The sequence below is a fragment of the Cydia pomonella genome, chromosome 27 (assembly GCF_033807575.1).
Source record: "Cydia pomonella isolate Wapato2018A chromosome 27, ilCydPomo1, whole genome shotgun sequence".
Taxonomy (NCBI): domain Eukaryota; kingdom Metazoa; phylum Arthropoda; class Insecta; order Lepidoptera; family Tortricidae; genus Cydia; species Cydia pomonella.
Window position 1 is genome coordinate 4,063,909 of NC_084729.1, and position 23,333 is coordinate 4,087,241.

The 23,333-nt window shown below is 35.9% G+C and overlaps 1 protein-coding gene across 3 annotated transcripts; it reads right to left on the reverse strand.

The window, feature by feature from the left end:
- Window positions 1-15: 15 nt before the first annotated feature.
- Window positions 16-21,503, reverse strand: LOC133532794 (zinc finger protein 64-like). 3 transcript variants are annotated; one of them, XM_061871645.1, is made up of 5 exons: window positions 21,140-21,503; window positions 6,626-6,745; window positions 4,747-4,914; window positions 2,905-3,025; window positions 16-1,596 (listed from the first exon to the last, which is right to left on the reverse strand). In XM_061871645.1, exons 2-5 carry the CDS (start codon window positions 6,739-6,741, stop codon window positions 1,009-1,011), a joined length of 993 nt encoding a protein of 330 aa, XP_061727629.1. In that variant the 5' UTR covers window positions 6,742-6,745; window positions 21,140-21,503; the 3' UTR covers window positions 16-1,008. The 3 variants fall into 3 exon arrangements, with proteins under 3 accessions (XP_061727629.1, XP_061727628.1, XP_061727627.1); XM_061871644.1 differs by lacking the exon at window positions 21,140-21,503 and adding an exon at window positions 8,888-10,049; XM_061871643.1 differs by lacking the exons at window positions 16-1,596; window positions 2,905-3,025; window positions 4,747-4,914; window positions 6,626-6,745 and adding exons at window positions 10,864-13,418; window positions 18,207-18,291.
- Between the last annotated feature and the right edge of the window lie 1,830 nt (window positions 21,504-23,333).

Sequence of the window (23,333 nt, forward strand, 5' to 3'; positions counted from 1 at the left end):
ATAACATACACGATAAAATGTATTTAAGTTTTATTGTTTACAATATTGTAAATATAAAATGTTTAAGTAAATTATACAATATTCATTGAATTTTATTTTTCCTTAAAAACCACTTGTCAATACCATTATTAGCTGTAGCGTTCTATTGCGTCCGTAGTGAGCAAGAAGTCAGGCCAAGATAAGTTGGCAGCGATTTTGACAACTCAGACAGTGCAAGTGTTATTTCAAACGTCAACCTTCTATGAAATTATGACGTTTACTTAACACTTGCACAGGCTGGGCTATCAAAATCGCTGCCAACTTAGCTTGGTCTAACCTAACCCTTTGACGACCAAAGCCGAATAAGCCAATAAGGTACACGATGACGCGCTGCGCACGATAGGTATGGCGTTCAAAGAGCCACCCCACACTAGCGTCTTTTGAGCGTCGGCGTCTAGTCAGCGCTATGGAAAATAGCGTCGCTACGCAGTTGCGCCAACGTTGCGTCTAGCAGCAGCCATAAAGTTCACTATACTCTGTATCTTTAGGTATTTAAATAAAAGTAAACGAACATTTTGTACATTTCCGGGTAGTTATAACATGTATTGGTTAACTAACCAAATACAAAACCGCCTGGATATATCACTGAACCTGACTTGGTACATTATTTGATCATGTAATGTTTTCATCTATCTTCCACTGGCTTAAGGAGCCATTTGACGGTAGATTTTGTTTGCTTTTATTTAAATACCTAAAGATACAGAGTATAGATGCTCGAAAGACGCTAGTGTGGGGTGGTACCAGAGACGGCGTTAGGCGTGGGCGACGTGGGCCACCGCCTACGGCCTCGCGGTCCGAGGGGCCTTGCGCCTCAAATAAGTACCTATATCTCAGACACAATGTAAAAATGTTCGTTATTTCTTGCGCCACCAGAGGGCCTCGCTAAGAGTACCTTGCCCACAATGTTGGTCTTGCCCCGCCACTGGGTGGCACAAAGGGTTAAAAATGATAAAATAGATTAGTTCGATTTCACCCCATAATACCATGTTTCCTTAAAATACTTATATCTATAACACTTTCATCAACCTCTTGTTTCGGATGATGTATCAGATGCAGCAGAATCTTCGCCATTGTACTAGAAGTCCAACCACAAATCCTACAGCTAAAACTGCCCCATTTGACATTGTCATCTGTCAAACCATGCTCCTTAACCATATGTCGTTTTAAAAACGGTCTCGAACAGCTTTTAAAATCGCAATCTTTACATTTAAACTTATGGGTGCGTTCGTGTTTTTTGAACGCGGCCAAATTTTGAAATTGGAATTTGCAACTGTCAAATTTCAGCCAATCAGCGTCCGAGTGAGTTTCTTCGTGTCTTTTTAAGGCTTTTGAATGTCTTCCGATAAAATCGCATTGTTTACATTTTAGCGGGTTGTTTGGTCTATGGATCAATTCGTGTTTTTTTAAGTTTTTCTTTGAAGCGCTCTTGTAATCGCATCGGGAACATTTGAAGGGTTTAATACCTTGATGGATGCGAACGTGTTCTTCGAATAAACTTTTATTGTATGTGCTGTAGTCGCACATGTAACATTGAAAGGGGTTTTCGCCTTTATGGACCTGAAAAAAAAATGATGAAATGATTATCTTTGGTTGTTATAGTTATACCAGTGGACACTAGAGCGTTCGGGCATTCACTGCTTCGAGCAATTATTAGGGTTGGCACAACTTGACATCCCTTTGCGTGCACGACCACAGATAAGATAATGACTTGAATTTTGACAACCCTAAATAGCGGAAAGGGATAGTGCCATACATTAGAAAGAGAGCATGATTTGTCCCTGAATCGCTGGCAAACATCGGTTTTGTTGGAAGTAGTTCTGTACAGTAGTACTATTATTTATTCTGTGGTTATACCTCAACCTTCCTACAGCCGGCAACTTGGTGTTTTTGTTTTTGCAGCAAAATTGCCTTACATAGCTTGTACAAAGTTACAAAAGCGCGTTTTTAAGGAATTAATTTTTGTACTTCGGATGAGATTGGCGCAGGACCGGGATAAGTGGCGTACTGAAAGAGAAGCCTATGCTGCACAGCAGTGGGCGATAACATGCTGATATGACGATGATGATCATTCTATATCCAAATAATTGAAAGCCTATAGGTATCGTCGTTAAACACAACTGATTTCATAACACACCTATTTCCTCGTGTTTGCGCGTAAAGGGATACTTTCTCCTTTGTACTAATGACGAGTGTTTTTTTTTTCATGTTTTGTTTTCAGTTTTGTACAATAAAGTGTTTTACTACTACTACTGCTAAAATCATGTTTCGGTCGGACACTATACACGGTGTACCACAAAGACTGAACAACGAAAACTCGACTCGTGTGAAGACTCGACTGGACAACTCCATTGCGCATCGTGTGACCGCATCTTCAAAACAAAGTTTGGTTTTGCGAGCCACATAAGGGCATTTCATAATCCGGATAAGAATTGTTGATGGGGCCGCCATTGCCGGATACGGCAAGGAAGGAAGGAGGACCACAAAGAACCCGAAAGATTTTCACCACGCACTTCTGAGGCAAAACGAAGAAAAGAAAAAATGTTACATGAGTTTCAAGTAAATTTCGCCTATTTTTTTTTTTAATGTTTTCAATGTAAGTACATAAAAAGTTAATGTTATGGTAAAACTGGCATTGAAAATGAATGTCACTTTTTGACATCTATCAATAAGGATATTTCGACTACGCCCCATAATTCCATATCGCCATCAAAAAGGCGTTTTCCACTAAGTTAATTACAATAAGATAATGTTTTTTTTATTGGTATTAACTCTGAAACTAGACGAAATCCAGAAAAGTTTATTTGACACTTCACTGTTAAAATCTTTCGGTTTCCTCATGTTACACCGTGTATAACGTGTACATACCTTTTTGATGTGCCGCAGCATTTTCTCCTCATTCTCTGCGGTGTATCGCTGACATTCAGGACAGCGAATGCGACGCGGAACCGGCAATAAGTCTGCCTCATCCGCTTTATCTGATGCAGCCCTAGAAGTACAGGAAATAATGAATGGGGCCGGTTGAAGAATTGTACAGACGCCAGCATTTCTTTTACATGTCGATTTAATGGGTTTTACATGACAAGAACTGGTAACCGGGACTATGGCACCTGCCCTAATCTCTATTTAAAAACATAACTCGCCAACTCACAATATGGGTCCCCGAAAACGGGTGCAGTCCACGCCAAAACAGGATTGGTTGATGAGTTCGCATCACGCGTTGCGAATAAAACTCTTTCCATACATTTACAACACAAGCCTTATTGAGCTTACTGTGGGACTTAGTCAATTTGTGTAATAATGTCCTATAATATTTATTTATTATTTATTTATTTATTTATTATTTATTTATTTATTTATTATTTATTTACTATGGAGAAAACGTGAAATTTTATTCACATTTTTCTATCTCGCCATTCAGTCCTGTTACGTTTAAGGACCATAATACTGTATGAAGACATTACAGTAACAACATTCCAAATAAAAAAAAACGGGGATTTTAATTTCACGTTTTCTCCATAGTAAATGTATGGAAAAAGTTTTTTTTTAATTTGTGGCTTTTTAGTACATTACCCGTTGACCCCTAGGAAACTATTGATACTGGATAGGAATAGAATAGATTGGCATAAAAAATAGCATGTGAAAAATAAGTTTTCACTTTCATACAAATTGTATGGGAAAAGTTTTACTCGATTTGTGGCTTTTGTGGCAGTTTTTTTTTGGTGCCATACAAGCTTTCGATCCTGGATAGGAATGGGATCGATTGGCATAAAAAAAAGTTTGTCAAAAAGGACCTTTTTCTCGCAACCATGTATGTTTGCAGAGAGAATGGGAAGAAGAGACTGGTTGCAGACAGTCGAAGATGATGATTAAAGGTATAGATCACAGAACCAGGTATCTTTTGAAACTAGGTAAGAGCAGTCTGAGACTACTGACAGGTATCATTACTGGTCATAACACTCTCAACAGACATCTTAAGATAATGGAAATTAATAGAGACGTCTCCTGTCCACACTGTGATAAGGAGGAGACTACTTACTAGCACATTGTATTATGTATGCTGCACCGCGATATAATACATTCGGTAGAGAGATCCTGAAAGAAACCGAACTAAAGGACGTCGAACTCAAAGATGTCCTTCTGTTCTGCAGGACAATTGCTTGACATGATGCCAACGGCCACTTTCTATCACCGCACCGCTCGCCGTCGGCAGGGTGTTCATCCTCATACCCTAGAGCCTAAATGGTGCGCACTGTGCGGTTTAAGAGCAATTTCCTCCCGCGAACGCTCCGGCTGTGGAATGAGTTCCCTGCCGAAGTTTTCCCGAGGGTCTACAGTATGGGGTTCTTCAAAAAAGGAGTGTACAGGTTTTTAAAGGGTTGGCAACGTGCATGTAACATCTCTGGAGTTGCAGGCGTCCATAAGCTACGGTGACTGCTTATCATCAGGCGGACCTTATTCTTGTTTTCCACCGACATCATAACAAAAAAAAAAACAAAATTTGAGGAGAATAGTGTGGGAATACCGCCGGGACAGTAACCTGCAGCTTCAACTTCAGGGAATTGGGCTGAATGAACGCGACACGTGGTCGAAATTTAGCCTGCTTCCGGCCGGGCGTCCCTAAGCTACATCTACATCTAGGTCATATTTGAGCTTTAGTCAGACTTAGCTGAGCTTTAGGGATATAACGAGGAAAATAATGACACTCACTTCCTTGTCCCACTAGGCTTTTTAGCTTCACTTTGACCAGCTTCATTTTCACTTGACGTCACTTGCATGTCTTGGTTTGAAGTTGTTTGACTTGTCGGCATTGGTTGGTTTTGATGCACCATTGGAGACTGGCTTGCTCCTGGATCAAATGCCTGGCTCTCCCCAGTGCTATCGAAAAAAATGTTTAGGTTTAAGATTTTTTTATCGAAAAAGTTGAATTATTTCATATAAATAATTAAGTATTATAGGACATTGTTATTACACAAATTGACTAAGTCCCACAGTAAGCTCGACAAGCTCGTGTTGTGGATACTTAGACAACGGTGTATCCGTGGGCTTGAAGGTCATTGTTTTGAGAAATAAATATTAATCGACTTTTCTCAAAATATGCGTAGAAATATTGTTTTTACGCAAAAATAATAGGCTGCCAGATCCTGCGCTGCTCGCACTTGAAGAGAGGCGCGCCGGCAATAGATTTTTGTATAGCATCGATGGCCTAGGCCGACAAAGTGACCTTGAATGCGCTTCACGCGCCGCGTGGACATTAAAATTTACAAATTTAGTTTGGATTTTTTTGATAACCCGGCGGCGACGGCGCGAACCTCTAGTCCGTTGGTGGGCAGTTAATGAAATTATTAAGTAGATTTGATTAGATTTTTAAAGGGTCGGCAAAGCGCATAACACCTCTGGAGTTGCAAGCGTCCATAGGCTACGGTGACTGCTTACCATCAGGCGTGCCGTATGCTTATTTAAAAAAAAAGGTCCACGTAGATACTTTTTTCTATGCATTTTCTTATTTGCATGCATTTTCTTAATACAAATACAAATATTTATTAATAACAAAAAGTTACAAGTCCTTTCTTGATAGTGAGTACCTTCTGTACTTTATACCTTGTAATTACCATTATAAAATCAGTGTTGAATTAATTAATTATTCATTATAAAATCAATATATAAAAGTTCAAATTATAATAGTGACAACAATATTATTTATATAATCAGAAACAATAATATTATTCACTTTAAATTATAATAGGTAGGTTAAAGTATTCTGCGTAATCGTAGAACACTTCGCTCATGAGCCACATTTTTAATTTATACTTAAAGACCGCGGTGGTAGCTGCGTTTCTGATACTATCGGGTAAGCGGTTGTAAACACACGGTCCAGCGCAGTATACAGATCGCTGGGACTTAGCGAGTCTGTGCGGATCAGTGATCAGTCTGTTTTTATGCGCATTGCTACGGAGATGGTAGTTATCATTCGTTCCCTTGAGTTTGAACTTGTTCAGATTTTCGTGTGTAAACACCGCCACTTGGTAAAGGTAAAGGCAAGGAAGGGGCAATATGTTGAGATCCCGGAAGAGGTCTCTTGCTGGGGCATCTGATGGTTTACCGGTCATAATACTGAGGGCACTTAATCTGACGGATATGTCTTCCGAACTTGTAACCGCCGTAAATAATCCCCTCTTGGGCTCCACTACACAATACTAAAGATATTATTTTCACGAGCTAATAAGTGAAGAAAGCGCTGGTGAAAAAAATTACCATTGAGTTTTTCCGAACTTATTTACGAAATATCATTTGATATTTACCAGACGCTTTTCGGTGAAGGAAAATATCGTGAGGAAACCGGACTAATCCCAATAAGGCCTAGTTTACCATTTGGGTTGGAAGGTCAGATGGCAGTCGTTTTCGTAAAAACTAAAGCCTACGCCAATTCTTGGGATTAGTCGCCAAGCGGACCCCAGGCTCTCAAGAGAAAATGACGGGACTACGCGAGTAAGATAATGATTATTATGACGAGCTCAGTTCAAAAACGAAAGTCTAATAATAGGGTTCCACTTATCACCCTTTGGATACGGAACCCTAAAAACTTTACCTGGTCTCCATTTTGGTGTTATTAATGAGGTTATGGCACTTTTCTTGGTTAAGAATATACCGATCGGGTGCTCGTTCCACGTCTATGAAAACCGGTACATTCCCATACGGGTCCATGGTTCTGAAAATAAATAAGTTTCTGTCAAAAATATTCTATAATTTATACTATGTATCTTTAAGTATTTAAATAAAAGTAAAAAAATTCTACCCTCAAATGGGTCCTTAAGCCAGTTGAGGGTAGATGAAAACATTACATGATCAAATAATCTAGGTTTAAATCAGGTTGTTCAGTGACTGATCCAGGCGGTTTTGTATTTGGTTGGTTAAAATGATACACCGTGCATAAGGCTTATTTTCCGCTCCGCTTCAGGCTCCTAATCCGAATGCGTGGTTTTTAGCGCAAAATCAGCGCTATCTCTGTCAGCGTACATTCAATTCCTAGTAATGGCTTATATATCATATATGGATATAAAATCTATGCATATAGCTATTATAGTTGTAAAGATATAAGCCACGGCGCCATAATACTTTCTGTTAAGCGCCAATTACGTCCACACTTCACGATTATCAGTCCCGATTTCGGGCCTGATAATCGTTTCCCGTTTCATGGAATATCAGCACATCGTTATCAATATATGAAATGTAAAATACTTTGTCTCTAATTGCCAATTTTCGATGTTGTATATTTTTGCATATGAAACATTTTTTTTTGTCATTTCTAACATTGTATATGTGCTGATATTTGGCGGAACGGAAAAATACTCTTTCTCGTGCCCGAAATCGGGTCTAATATCAGTACCCCTAGTGTAAATATTTTGTATGAGATTTTTGACTTTCCAAAACGTGCCGCTTGGCGCGCTGTTTAAAAACCCATACAAAATGAGACTTAACGCAAACGCGTACGTCACGTTTCGCTATCGACTAAATTTACACTAGGGGTACAGCCTGATAGTGTGGATGTAATTGGCATGTTACATCTGGTTTTTGATCCGACCATTCGACATTGCGCGGTGTACGGATCCCTTGGAACACGAGTCTGACTCGCACTTGTCCAGTTTTTTTTTTAATGTGCTTTAATACATTACGGCAATTCGATTAAAATTGTCTATAAAGTAAAAAAATGTTTTACAGGTTTTGTAAATATGTAAAGCTACATGTCAATACAAAAAAAAAAAAACAAACATTTTGATAATGCTTTTTCTTTGGAAAAAAAGCAAAATACTGATAATGAAGATCCATCCACCAATGTACATGAATATAATAAATGTTTTAGCAGAGCAAAATTAAGCATGAAGTCCGCTATTTGTACAATTTTATATTGTGCCATAAAGTATTCAAAAAAATTACATCAATGACTGTACTGTGAAAAAGAATATTAAAGTTTACTGATTTTTAAAACTGTGTTTTATTAGTAATGAAATCAATAAAGTTCTCATTACATTTCTACAGAGCGTCTATCTTTTGCCTCTCATTTGTTCGTAGGGTCCACGTTTTGGCGACTTATAGAAATATGGCAAAAACAAGTACTCATACTAGTTGAGATTTAGTGGCCTTATAAATGTTACAATTTTCCCATACTTTTGCAGCCGGTCAAGTGCACACCTAGCAATCACCATACGTCCCTTCATCTCATCAACACATCCACCATTAAGGATCTCAGTTAAATGTATGATTAAACCACATGACAATTTCTATCTATCAAGACACCTTCAAGTATAATTCTAATTATGAGCTCTATGTACACATTAAATAGAAGTGGAGAAATAAAACATCCCTGACCGATTGGGGTGAGTGTCATTATCTTATCTGTGGTAGAGCATGCAAAGGAACGTCAAGTTTTGCCAACCCTAATAAATGCTCGTAGCAATTTTGAGCTGAAAGTGCCCAAAACATCCAGTGTCACCCCACTGGTCTAAGTTTTTAGATTCGATAAATATAGGACGACTACACTGTTGACTCAACTGAAAAATATTATAAGTAAGTAATGGAAATTTCCATTGTAATAATGTGGACATTCATTAGTAAAATATGTTTTACACAGCACGTTTATAATTAACTAACTATGCCTTTTTTACCACCGTTTCTTATTCCTTGAAGCCTTTTTTTCTAAGTGAATTATTACTTATTAATACACAACTAAAAGTGCTTTTCAATATAAATAGAAATATTATATCAATAATGTTGTAATTAAAATTTGTAAACAAACAAGAAATGGAAGCAAAAATGTTACGGCGGCTGTTTCTATGTAGTAAAAGAAAATTACCAAGTCTTCAATAAAGTTGAATCGAAATTTCGTAATTTACCACTTTTGAAACAAAAACTATACACATCAATTAAGATTATTTCCTTGGGAAAAGAACAACAAATTATTTTTACTGGTAAATAACGAATAAAACATCCCACATCCCAGTACAAAACAGACATATAATATATGTGTCAAAATGACTTTTTAATTTCTCAGCTTGACATTTATGTTTCGTTCATAAATTTTAACGATTATGACAGAATAAGTCTCAGTGGTTTTATGGTTTTATCAAGGTTTCATGATTATGAGTAATACGGACTATAGAGACCGTGCGTGTTGGAAGGTCTGCCTAAAACGTAGTGATAATATGCTCTTTGGTGCTGCCCATGAGTGGTCTGTGTGCCCGCTACACTAGCCTTATTTCGCATAGTAGGGTCTGCCATCTAGTGGATTAAATCTAAAAATAGAAACTTGACATAATGCTTCGCGCCAATGAATAAGCGTCTCCTGTGCCGCCGTCAGTTCTTGCACATGCATCCTGCCTATATTGTCAATTTAATTATATAGTGCCGAAATGCCGGCGCAAAAATGAAATTCAAGGGCATTATTAGTAATTTGTTTTTGTTCCTATAGTCTATTTTTTATCCCGTAGACTAAAATGACATTTCATGTGTTGCTGGTTTTTTAAGTCTTATAAATAGTGATGTGCTACAACTGGTACTAACCGAAAATAAACTATTGGGAGTTACGTATATAGGCATGTAACACCATTTAGAAAGTTTGTATCCAGGTCTAAACACAATATTTCTAATATTTAAAAGCGATTTTATTGTAAGATTAACAGTCACCTCGAAGCTCATAATGCAATTTTTAAATGTTTGAGTGGATTAGTAGTGAGTACATTTTATTTATTGTTTACTTCCTATCATGTAGTGAGTAGATTTCATGCATGCATGAACTGTAGGAGGCAGCACAGGAGCTGTCAGATTTTTGGCGCGAAGCGTAAATGTGATGTTTATTGTTCCGATGTAGCCCACAAGATGGCAGAACCTACTATGCACAAGAAAACACTTGACATGTAAATGTGCCTGTTTATGGTTCCGATTCAGACCACAAGATAGCAGACCCTCCAACGCGCACGGTCCCTTGCGTACGAATGTACAAGTGTGACAGAGAGGCAACACGTCGAACGTGGTTCGCGGTAGGTGGGTCTATAGTTGCACGACTGGCTCGCTATTGTTGCGTATAACCATAGAGAAATAAGAAGTAATAGAGTGCTCACTCCATACATCAGTTTTGGTACCAAATGATTATTATATTCTCAGTCGACATCTAGCATCAAGTAGCGGAACTCTCAGTACTGCTTGGTACTGCTACTCGACAATAGATATCGCGGCAAACAAAAAGTCTAATGCTCAACGATTTTCAGCTAATATTATAACCAGAGTAAGTGTAGGAGTCAGGGATCGGAACCGGGTTTTTTGCAAAAACATCGAAATAACCATATATTTCGGTTTATTTTATACTCTAAATGTAGGACCATCAGTTGTGTTTTCAGATAACGACTTCGTATTATTAGATTGCCTAATTAGAAATGAAGTAATTAACAAAGAACGAAAAAATACCGTTTTCGTTCCCATACAAAAAATACCGGTTTCCGATCCCTGGTAGGAGTTGAAAATGGAGTACCGGTTACTCTGGTTATAATATTAGCGGAAAATCGTTGAGCATTAGACTTTTTGTTTGCCGCGATATCTATTGTCGAGTAGCAGTACTGAGAGTTCCGCTACTCGATGCTAGATGTCGACTGCGTATATAATAAGCATTTTGGTACCAAAACTGACGTATGGAGTGAGTACTCTATTACTTCTTATTTCTCTATGTTGTCGTGATCCCTAAGCTTATAGGCCCTAGCTTTATTATGGCCCTATAACTTATATAAGCATTCATTCTGAGGGATAGGTTTCTTCGTTAAAAACGATAATGAATACCACTTACTATTTAGGTCATTTTTATTATTATTATTTACATAAATCACAACTGTTTAGCTTCCAAGCTATAAGGAGGATCGAACGATACGTTTTTTAAACATTTAGTATTGTGAAGAATCGTTTCATACATTCTTGTCCGTACAAAAAGTTTGAGCATATATTCATTTGGAAAGCATGGACACGGCATCTTCCAGGAAGGCACGTTTTTTAGTGCTCGAAATATCATTTCTGCTGGATTCGTATGAAAATAATCGTTAAAACACGTTACAAAATATTTATCTAATCTTTCCACATATGCTGGCAACTCGATCGGAGGTAATTTTAATTTCCCATAAAAAGCCGCCTCTGTGTTATAGTTTTCGAAATGCACGTATACTTTTGTTTTATTTAAATCAACCATACGTTTCATGAATTCCACAAATACTTTACACGTATGAAACATCGAGCATTTAAACAGTAAATAGCTTGAAACGTAGATAATAGCATATGTATCCGGCAATGTAAATCTGTAATCGTTATCTTTTAAACGAATTCGATCCCCGCAATAAACTTCATAGCAATCCTTCACGCTGTCAGCCATTTTTAAAAAGTTATCCATATTGCCTATGGATTTTGGCGCGGGTGTCAAATCTACCAAGTATTTGATGAACAATTTTGAAAAACATCCCGTGAATTTAATTGCAGACGGCTTATTTGTATTAGCGTCTTTTTTTATTAACTTAATGAATTGAAGCATCGGGTCTAAGTTACAGAATCTGGATTGAATCATACCATTTTGATGTGCATCTTTTAAAACACAAGATATGAAACATAGAGACTTAAATGAAACTAGAAAGTATTTTATGCTGTCGGCGTCTTGAATAGCACTGTCGGTGTCAAAATCTATTACTTTAGCTAGCTTTTTGAATACAGATAAACCATTATCAAGCGCTTTATTTTGTGCTGTGGCCAATTTCGTCTTATCCTTATTTTTACCTTCACTAATTAACACGTCGAAAACCTCGTTGATTTTCTTTATAAAGTTTACAGTTGGTGTTACTTCTTCATCTATCAACCCATGGTCTTTATAAAAGGATATTGCTCCGCAGACTGCTTTACTAAAAACTTGAAGAGAATATTCAACATTTTTCTCTTCCTTACCAACTTTCATATGTTCATCAGTCAATTTAGACAACATTCTGCCTCCTTTTTCTTTATCCATATCATAAACCAGCTTGACATAATTTCCGGAGATCTTTTCATTCTCAAACATATAGTCACTCTCCAAAAATTCTTCTTTGAACATGTTCAAGACATGCAGGATGTCGAAGACGACATACAGCTTGCTTGTCCCGATCCTCAGATAAGGCTTCGTGACTGAAATAAAGTGTTTTGATCTACAATACTTCCAAAAGAAATCATCGGATCCCATCACAACCCCCAATACTTTCAGACCTAGTTTCTTCAGTTTCCCAATAATGTCCCTTAGGAATAGTTCAATATCATCAACTTCTGTCATGGTTGAGAAGAACGAATATGCTAAAGGCTGATGCCAAGGCACCATTAATCCTCTAATCATTGCTATTAAAGCATATGTAGCTGCCATGTTTTTTTTGTCACCATTAACATTATGCACTCCTATTATATCATCGTTAGCAGGATCGTAATAGAAATGAGGCTTTAAAGGCATAGCATAAAGTCCTAATGTGCAAAACTTTGCTTTGTTTGACAGCAATTTAAACTTTTGCTCCAGCAATATCATCATTTGTTCATCTAATCTTGGCCCTATCTTTAGCTGTATATCCTTCAACTCTTTTTCTTTTGGTAGTTGCCAGGTATCCATCAACATTCTGTAAGCTCTCGTGTTGATCGTATGTAGATTTAATGCAAATATTTTAAAGTCCTTATCATATTTTGGCCCCTTCTGTCTGTCGATTGTTCTGTGTCGCCATTTTAAGAATTTTTCAAAGATTAATATTGGGTTTTGTAAACTAACAACATTAGTTATTACAGGTAAAATGTTATTCCTGACATTATTTGGCATATTACATTTAGATGTAACTTCATCGGTGGGTAGTGTATCATTCATATTATTTTCACTTACTTCAGTATTTCCATCTTCATAAAAGGCAAATATTTTTCTATTACCTAAAGCAATACTGTCTCTTGGTTCATTCTCACTATAGCATAATGAAAACGATGGCTCTTCATCAATTTCATCATCATAAAATCGCCTATCATCACAATCAATTTCAGAACAGACAAACATTTTTCTATTTGGTTTGATTCTTTTATAAACTATTACTTTTTCATTATCATTATTAATTTCACAACCATCATCATCATCATCTTCTTCACTACTTGAGAAGTCTGTCTGTGATGCGGTATTTGAACTAAAAATGGATTCACCCTTTCGTTTTCTTGGGACATGTCTAGTAGGAATAGCTGTAGGTAGAGCTTGTTTAAGAACAGTTATTTGGCTTTCCTCAAAATGGATTGAGCACACTGCAGGGTCCCTTGGATTATGTAATTCATTATATAACTCTGTTATTCCGATAAGCTTTAGCCATTGCAGTCGCCTAAAAAAAGTATATTTTAATTATTTACTAATAAACTACCGGGAAATAGACCATGATTACCTTTTGTTTTCGAGCTCCCTATATTTCGACGCAGTTATATACAAGATGAATGGCTCCTCTACCATCATCATACTGGCCCACTAAGATAGCCTACAACTATGGAAAAACAGATAGTACAACTACTAGAAGAAATGGAGACCATGAACATAAATATAAATAAAATGAAGGAAGAATTCAAAGACCAAATGAAGGCACAAACAGAAAAGCTCACCACTGATTTGGCTTCCACAATCGTTGACAAGCTGAAATCACTCCTAGAAGAAAATGTGGTATTGAAAGACAAAGTAGCAACTCTAAACAACCAAGTCCGAAGCCTGGAAAAAGAAACAAGAAGGAACAACATTATTCTTCATGGAATCGACGAAACAGAGGAAAATAATAACGAGCTCCAAAAACTGGTCATTGAGGCATTCAGCACGGTGTTCACAGCTGCGAGATCAGAAACGTTCGATAAGTGGGAACTAAGTGACGTCTACAGACTGGGCAGAAAGCAAGAAAAGAAACGTAGACCCATACTAGTAAAACTTACCCTCGCATGGAGAAAAACAGATCTGCTAAAAAACAACAACAACAGTTCCTCCTGGACACCTATGTCACAGAAGACTTTCCAAAAGACGCCCTAAACACAAGAAAAGAACTCAAAGTAAAGCTGCAAGAAGAGATTAAAAAAGGCAACAATGCCGTGATTCGTTATGACCGACTCATAATCAGAGAAAAATTGAACCCAACAGAAAAAAGAAAAAGGTCACCATCGATAACACCAACTAAAAAGACTCCGACGAAGAAGTGCCCCAGGAGGAGGCACCAAATAAAATAAATAAAACAAATGCTTTCGATCTCATGAACCGCCCAAGGACAAATTCGTAGCAGGGCACGAGCAAACAATAGCAACGAACGACGGACCCCCGGAAACACACCACAGTAGATCAAGCAACCAACATAAACTATCATTCCCCAAGACGAATAGCGGTCATAGTGGGGGATTATGACCGCAACCCTCCAACGAAAGAACCACAAACAAACCAAACAAATCATGCGAAACAAAATTCATTAGCCAGTAAACCCAGCGAAACAAAACAACAAAAAACTACACAACAGAACCTTAAACAAAGAAATAATTTCAAAACATATGAAGAGCCTGTACGAAGAAAAACTCAAATGACATTAAACAGAGAAAACATTGAAAATGTGCACCTATAATGTACGATCTCTAGCATCAATAGAAAGATATATAGAGTTAAACAACTCCCTCGGTAAAATAAACCACGACATAGTAGGATTAAGTGAAGTCAGAAGAATGGGCAGCAGTATAGAAGAGTATGAAAACTATATCCTCTGCTACTATGGAGAAACCAAAGGATTGAACGGAGTAGGGTTTCTAATAAAAAAGAATCTGAAAAACCAAATCACCAATTTCATAGGACTCTCAGAAAGAGTAGCACTGCTGCAACTCAACATAGAAGGGGTAGAACTTTAGATAATTCAGGTATACGCGCCCACAGATAGATCAAGCCATGATGAAATCCAAAAATTTTACAATGACATAGACAAAGCTCAATCTCTAGCCGGCGACAAAATAATTGTTATGGGAGACTTTAACGTAAAACTAGGTTACCCCAAGAAGGAAGAAAATCTAATTATGGGCAAGTATGGCTACGGGGGCCGAAACAAACGAGGAGAGAGACTCATAGACTATACATTAGGAAATAAACTCTCCATAATGAATACCTTTTATAACAAAAGATTGAACAGAAGATGGACCTGGAAATCACCTGACCAAAACACCAGGAATGAAATAGATTTCATAATGAAAAACCGACCAGCACATATAAATAATTTCGAAGTTCTGAATAATGTAAGTACTATTTCCATCTGACCACCGACTTCTGATAGCAACATTTAACTTGAAACTTCCAAAAAAGAGTCGAAAAATCTTCCCATTCCTCGTTTAAAAGCCTAAAGACAGAAGAGGAAATACATAGTTATATCAGATGCTTAGAGAAAAAACTAGGAAACAAAACAGAAGATACAAGTGTTCAAGATTACTACAATAAGATAGAAAAGTCAATAATAGACAGCGTAACACAGAAGACTAAGACTGCCCACACAAAAATAAATAATATCTTTAGCGACAATACGAAACAACTAATAAAACAACGCACAGAACTAATGTTTAAGAAAGACAAAGATTTGATCTTTGATCATGAAGAAAGAACTTACCGGGCTGTTCAAGGAAACAAAGAAATCTATAAGAATAGACTACAGGAATCACAGGAAGGAAATAATAACAAGGAACCTAAAGAAACAAAGAAGTACAAAGAGAGCTTTAAAAGAACTTAATCTAAACAAATCTTGGATACAAAAACTTGAACAAACAAAAACAAGGAAAGACGTAATAAATCATGCTACACACTTTTATGAAGAACTCTACAGAAAGAAAGACTATAACCACGTACAAGAGGAGACACCCATTGCAAATAACGTATACTTGTCAGTAAAGCAGATCGAAGAAAAAGAAGTGTATGAGCACATAAAACAGCTGAAAACCGAAAAAAGCCCAGGTCCAGATGAAATAACAAACGAAGCTCTAAAACAAGGTGCACCGATTCTGCTTCAACATCTAACACATCTATTCAATACGGTATTTAATTCCGAAACCATACCAGACCAATGGTGTACATCAGATATAATATGCTGTACAAGAAAGGCAATCCCTTAGACATCGGTAACTATAGGCCAATCAGCTTACTGGCGAGCACCTACAAACTTTTCTCCTCAATAATGTTAAGGCGAATATCCATAACAATTGACGACTCACAACCAAGAGAGCAGACTGGGTTCAGGGCAGGTTTCAGCACTACAGACCATATACAAGCACTAGAACAGATAATAGAGAAGTATAAAGAGTTCAATAGAGACCTGTATGTCGCCTTTATAGGTTATAGCAAGGCATTTGATAGCATCAATCACAGCGCAATCTGAACAGCTTAGTGTGGACCCAAACCCAAAATATTATAAAGAATATATACGCGAAAAGCACTAGCCGAGTCAAGCTAGGGCCAAGAGGAAAATAAATAAGGATAGAGAGGGGTGTCCGACAAAGAGATCCTTTATCACCCAAGATCTTTATTGCTGTCCTGGAAATCATATTTCAAAATCTCAAATGGGAAACAAAAGGCATTAAGCTGGAGGGCCAGTTCATAAACCATTTGAGATTAGCAGACGACATAGTCATAGTAGCCGAATCTGCAACAGAACTAAGAGAGCTTATAAATCAACTAGACGATGAAAGCACCAAAGCAGGCTTACAAATGAACACAAGCAAAACCAAAATAATGACAAACAGCAAAGAAATACAAATAAATATTAACGGCAACAACATAGACTATGTATGTAGACCGATATATATATTTAGGAAAACAACTGTCCTTCACAAAAACAAAAAACGAAGAAGAGGTAGAAAGGAGAGCTAACATAACCTGGAGGAAATTCTGGTCACTGCAAGAAATCCTAAAAGGCAAATACAGCTTAAACCTAAAAAAGATAGTGGCAGATACATGCCTTCTACCGAGCCTGCTCTATGGGTGCCCAACATGGACTTTTACAGATAAAATAAAGATAAAGATAAGAACCACCCAAAGAGCCATGGAAAGGAGCATGCTCAACATAAAAAAGATACAAAAAATAAAGAGTATGTCTATAAGAGAAAAAACAAAGTTCCAAGACGCACTATCTCAAGCCCTCAAATTAAAATGGCGATGGGCAGGACATATCGCACGGTATAAAGACAATAGATGGACAATATTTGCAACGAAATAGAAAGGCCCTATTGGCAAAAGGAAATGGGGAAAGCCATATAAACGATGGCTAGATGATATTACAGAAACTGCAGGGAAAGCGGAAGACAGGCAAAAATGGAGATAGTTGGAGGAGGCTTACACTCGAAGAGGGATCCAAATTAAATAAATAAATAATAGTAAAACTTCAAATGTAAAATAGGAAATGGAAATAAAGGCTTTTTTATTTATTTATTTATAAGATGGGCCAGCGTATAGAGGGTATTGGTGGATGGCTTATGGCGCGGTGGGATGGTGATGGCATGGCCAAGGTATCGGTTTTTCGTCCGCATATCATACTGGAACAGCGATAGTGCGTGCTCTCAACCATCGCATGGCCGTCTCGCTGGTCCTGCGATTAGCTATAGTGTAGGGGAGCCATAACCATCGCATGGGCATCTCGCTGGTCCAGCACTGGGCCATCGTGTAGAGGAGCCATCAAAGGGAAATGATAGCATCAAAACTAACAAAAGGTAATCACCGTCCATATCCCGGTCAATATAAGTCTAGTGAAACTAACCGTGAATCACTCATAAAAACTACATTAAGGAAGGAAAAAAATATCAGTTTCAAATTAGCTAGAAATGATGAAATTCAGAGGAAAATAACATTAATATAATTATAGGAAAATTAACTCAAATTGAGAATCTAAGTAATTTAAAACTTAATTAACAGAATTTAAATAAAATAGAAAATAATTTGTTATTACTTATTAAGATATTGCATCAGAAAATGATGCTTATCAACACCTTCACTCTGGCAATGGATCAATTCAACCCTATGCGGATAAGGTGTATTGTAATATTAACTAATTACCATAGTGATTTTTTTAATGCTATGAGTGCAGATTTTTTTAATTTAGCAATTATAAACTAGTTGTGTTGACACTTACCTCTCTACATTCACAGGTAGACTAAAATATGTGACATCTTCTGCATCCTTAGCAGGACAGTCTTTCACGCAGCACACTTTCTTATCTGCCATCATTAACAGATAGTTTAATGATAGTTATTTGTTTAACAAGGGGGCAAAGTTGTTGTTTAACCGTTTATGCTAATATTGATACTCAAGCAAGCGAAAGATTGCAAAATTGAGTCACTCTCGTTGCGAGGCGAGGGTTCCAAGACTTCCAAGGCACAAGGGTTAAATAAACTTCAAGTGAAACACAAAAATGTTCACCACACCAATGCGAGGAAAATACAAACAATGAAATATGATAATGATTTCTATAGTAACCTAAATTGTATTTTATTTTTCTTATTTAATGCATTTTAATTATAAGATGTAATGTTTTGAAAAGATGTGTCCCGCCGAGTTTCTTGCCAGTCCATATTGGGATACTCTCCTCCAATTGAGGGGGGATTAAATCTTCTCAGGTCAGAGGTGTAGGGTTAGAGCCGGTGTAGCTTTATTCGACGTTCATAAGCGCATTGTAAACTATCCTAATTTTTATCTTATCTTTAAATACAAAAAAAAAGAACAAATCAAATCCAATGCAAATGAATGTAATAAAAAAATTATCATTCAATATCATTATTTAAAAGTCAATTCTATTATCTAACATAAGGACTCAACATTGGATATGATTACTTTGCTCCACATGTGGATAAAATGCTACTTTCTTATTAGTTTTTGAACAATCAAAAGGGCCTTTACCAGTTGGTGTGGTGAAAAACAGTTTACCTATAGAGTCACATATAAGGTGCTCACAAAAAACCCAAAATATTTTAAACATGCATTTCTGGGGCAAATAGATGGAAAAAATGTAATATGGATCTGTTAATAAGGATATTTTAGACTAGGTTTCATAGTAGCAAAATTGTCATCAAAAAGTGTTTTGTACTAACAATAACAAATATGTTTTTTAAAATGGTAATACCTCTGAAACTAAGCAAATTCTAGAAGTTTCTAGGACATTTTAGTCTTTAAATAAGACCAGGAACACACTGTTAATCCTATTGGGTTCCTTGTTAGCACATTTCATATGGAATCTGAGGGCCTACCGCGCGAACCACTTTCAGTGTGTTGCCTCCCTGTCACACTTACATATGAAGTTACAGCTATTTCAGTGTATCATGCCTATGTGTGCTCCCAATTACGTTATGGAATCGTATTGTGGGGGAATTGCTCTGAAGCAAATAGAGCATTTGTCGCACAAAAAAATGCTTGAAAGCTATTTGGGGTTGGGCACAATGGAGTCATGCTATCCAATTTTCATAACAAATAAAATTATGACGCTGCCGGGTATGTATATCTTTGAAACAGCTAAATTAGTAAAGGCAAATATGTCACTATTTAAGCCGAACGACAATTTCAACCGGAGAGCTGAAACTCAAGTGAATTTAATCATGCCCGCCCCAAAACTAAAACTGTACCGTAAAAACTGCTACTACATGGCTTGTTTGATCTATAACTCTATACCAAAACAAATTACGGATATGGATTATAACAGTTTTTGCAAAAAACTTAGTTTATGGTTGAAAGAGCAGTGCTTTTACTCAGTGAAGGAATTCTTAAAAGAAACCAACTGTAGATTTAATAATTATGGGCAATAAAGGGCTGTAAATTTAATTGTATTTAAAATGTTTGTACCTGATTATAATTTAATTAATGTAATGTATTCTGTAGGACATTTGTTAATATTATCATACTCATTTTGTTTTTAATTTTTTTGTAACTAACAAATTATAAATATACATTATTAAGTAATAATTAATCAATGAAATGTAAATATAGAGTAAATGCATGTTAGTCATTAAGTATTTATAGTAAAATTTGCACCCCGTAAGTCGGCAGAATTGTGCTGGATAAAATTTTGATGTAACATCTGTGTTAACCATAATTCTAGCAAATAAAGATAAAGATACAAGTGCTACAGAGAGGCAACATGTCGAACATGATTCACAGTAGGCCCTCTGAATCTATGCTGACATATATTAAAAGTGGAAAATTCACTGTCTTATGGTGATTGGTGGTTGTTTATGGTGTAAATATTCTCTGTAATGGGTACGGTCTAGGTAGCTTAGATGGCAGAGCACTAGGCTAGTGGGGCTTCAAGTCCCACCCAAGCCAGTGAATTTTTCCACCTTTTTTTCTAAGCTTAATATCATTGTTCGCAGAATTTTCTGCTTAATACAAAATTGATCTATGCTGACATGATACTATAAGTTTGTATCTTTAGGTAGTTAAATAAATGTATAAGTACAATGTGTTTCTACATTTTCAGGTACTTGAAACATTTAACCTATTTCATTTAATCATGTAATGTTTTCATCTACCCTCAAATAGCTAAATATTCAATCTTGCTTTAGGTTCTTTACTAGGGCAAAGTAATAGCAAATATTACAAAACTAAATTACTATTGATTAATCAAATCATCCCAATTACAGCAGCTTCGTTGTTACATCGAGCAAGTAATGTATTGTAATAAAACTTCTGTAAGTTTTGGCACATCAAGTAAAATTAATTGACTTGAAGAATTTTCATGCCCCATAAAATACCTAATTGTTGTTTGTTTACATTCTTTTAAATACCTAAAGATACAGACTATAAGTTTGGTCCATGAAAGGGATGAAAGTTTCATTTCATTAAGCTATACTTCGTTTATTTTAGCATTAAAAAAAAGGTAAACAATCATGACATGTCCGTTTATTCAAATCCATTAAGGAACCAAAACAATCTGCTAAGTAGTTTAGTATTAACTAATAAAAGGAGTAATTCAATATTGACTGGGCGGTGAATAGGTCAAAATGTAAATAGTAAAAATATGATGGTGTAATAAAACTAATAAATATACATTGTTGTTATTAAAACCAAGTTGTTTACCTCTGCTGACTTCAAAGTTCGGCTTGGAATTTGGAGTTTGCATTATAACGCAACATTACAATATGTAAGTTTGTATAATACAATTTTTTACACACATATATGTTTCAAATGCTGGGTATCGAAGTGCTTAAAATCAAACAAATAAAGACAAACAATACGAATTTGCAAACTATTATCGTATCCATAAAATATTAAAATATTTATTTTGACATTTATGACAAATGAAGTATTTTTTTTTTCGTCCATCTGAACATGCCATAGCGAACATGCTAAAGCTCTTTTTTTTTAATTATTATCGCCTGGATGCGAGTCTCTTAAGCCAGTCATTTATTTTCTTTACCGGTTTATGTTAGTGACGTGTAAAAACCGCCAAGACGTGCTCAGTGTACGGTTCCGTAGTTGTACGTCTAGGCATTTTAAAAAGAGACAATAAGCAAAAGGCAGCATATATTATTTTATTTTACTAAGAAGAGTGATTTTTTCGAGAAAATGCAAAAACGTTTTAATCGTATAGTTTTAATTGACAGTCTTTATTAATACACGTATCTCACGGTTCAAGAGTTAGTCACTCTGTCAGGTTCACTCTCAGACTGATTATTTCAAAAAATATACCTACAATGGTAAACTTTGTCAGTATCAAGAAATGTACAGGTTTTCAACGGGTCGGCAACGCGCATGTAACACCTCTTTAGTTGCAGGTATCCATAGGCTATGGTGACGCTTATCAGGCAAGCATGTTTATCACCGACTGCTTCAAGATTATATAAGTATGATTATTGATATTTTTCTACTAACAAAGCTGGCTTGCCGGAGAAAAAGTACTTTGTCTAAAAATGGTATTAAATAATGGTATCCCCACATTACGTATACGCGAACTAACCTATAAATATGTTTTAATTCATAATTCATAATTCATAATTCATTTATTGCATTTTAATCATGTGTTACATATGGTCTTACAAAGAGCGTTTTACAGCTAGTGTTCACATGAACCCTGTTAGGGTATATGGCAATATACTTATAACTAAAACTATTTACTAAAACATGATATTTATATATTTAACATTTAAACTATTTTTATATATTATATATGCAATATGACGTCTTTTTAGTGGAAAAATATAAGACATTTTAAAAATTATTAAAAATATTTTTCATTTTAACTAACAAAGTAATTGGTGAAATTAAACATCAGCAAAAAAATATTTTTATAGATAATAATTAAAAATTCCATTTATATCTTTCAATTTGTAAAAATCTTAATTTATTAATTATTTGTCAATGGGGTATATAAGAAAATATGATTTACATTTTATTAATATTTACATTGTTTTTTAATTGGATAAGGTTGTATCATTCAAAAAATCATCAATAGAGTAATAGCACTTTTTAATTAACAGGTCTTTAAGTTTTCGTTTGAACAATTCATCTTTGGTTTCATTTTTTATTACTTCTGGTATTTTATTTGCTATAAGTATACATCTGTAATACGGACCATTTCTGAACATTGCTAATGTTGAAGTTGGTAATTCTAGCTGATTTATTTTATTTCGTCTCTGTGATTTTATTACTTTTTGTTTAAATAAATTCATGTTCTTCCTAACAAATAGAGCTGCTTCGAGAATATAAATAGAGGGTAAGGTAAGGATTTCAAGTTTAATAAAATGCGGACGACAACTATCTGGTACCCGGGTATTTGATAGAATGCGAATGCATTTCTTTTGTAATATAAGTAATTGGTCAGTGCTGGCTCCCCATAATATTACACCGTATTGGAGCCAAGCGTGGGCGAAAGCAAAATAGGCTGATAACGCGGTTTTCTGATTTGTATTAACCTTGAGGACACTTAATGCATATATAAAGCTACTCAATTTACTTTTGACAGATTGAATATGATATTTCCAATTTATACTTGAATCAATTGTTATTCCTAATAATTTAAACTCAGTTACTTCTTCAATCATTGTCTTGTTTATCTGTAAAGTCATTTCTAATGCGGCTTTCTGTATGGGTTTAAATTGTATTATTTTAGTTTTGCTAAGATTTATCTCTAAATTATGGTTTTCTAGCCATTCGCAAACTGTTTTTGATACTTCTGACAAGCGGTCGTTACATTCCTTACTACTATCACTACTTATGAGTATGGAGACGTCATCAGCAAACATCACGCTTTTAGTGTTTAGTATTTTTGGCA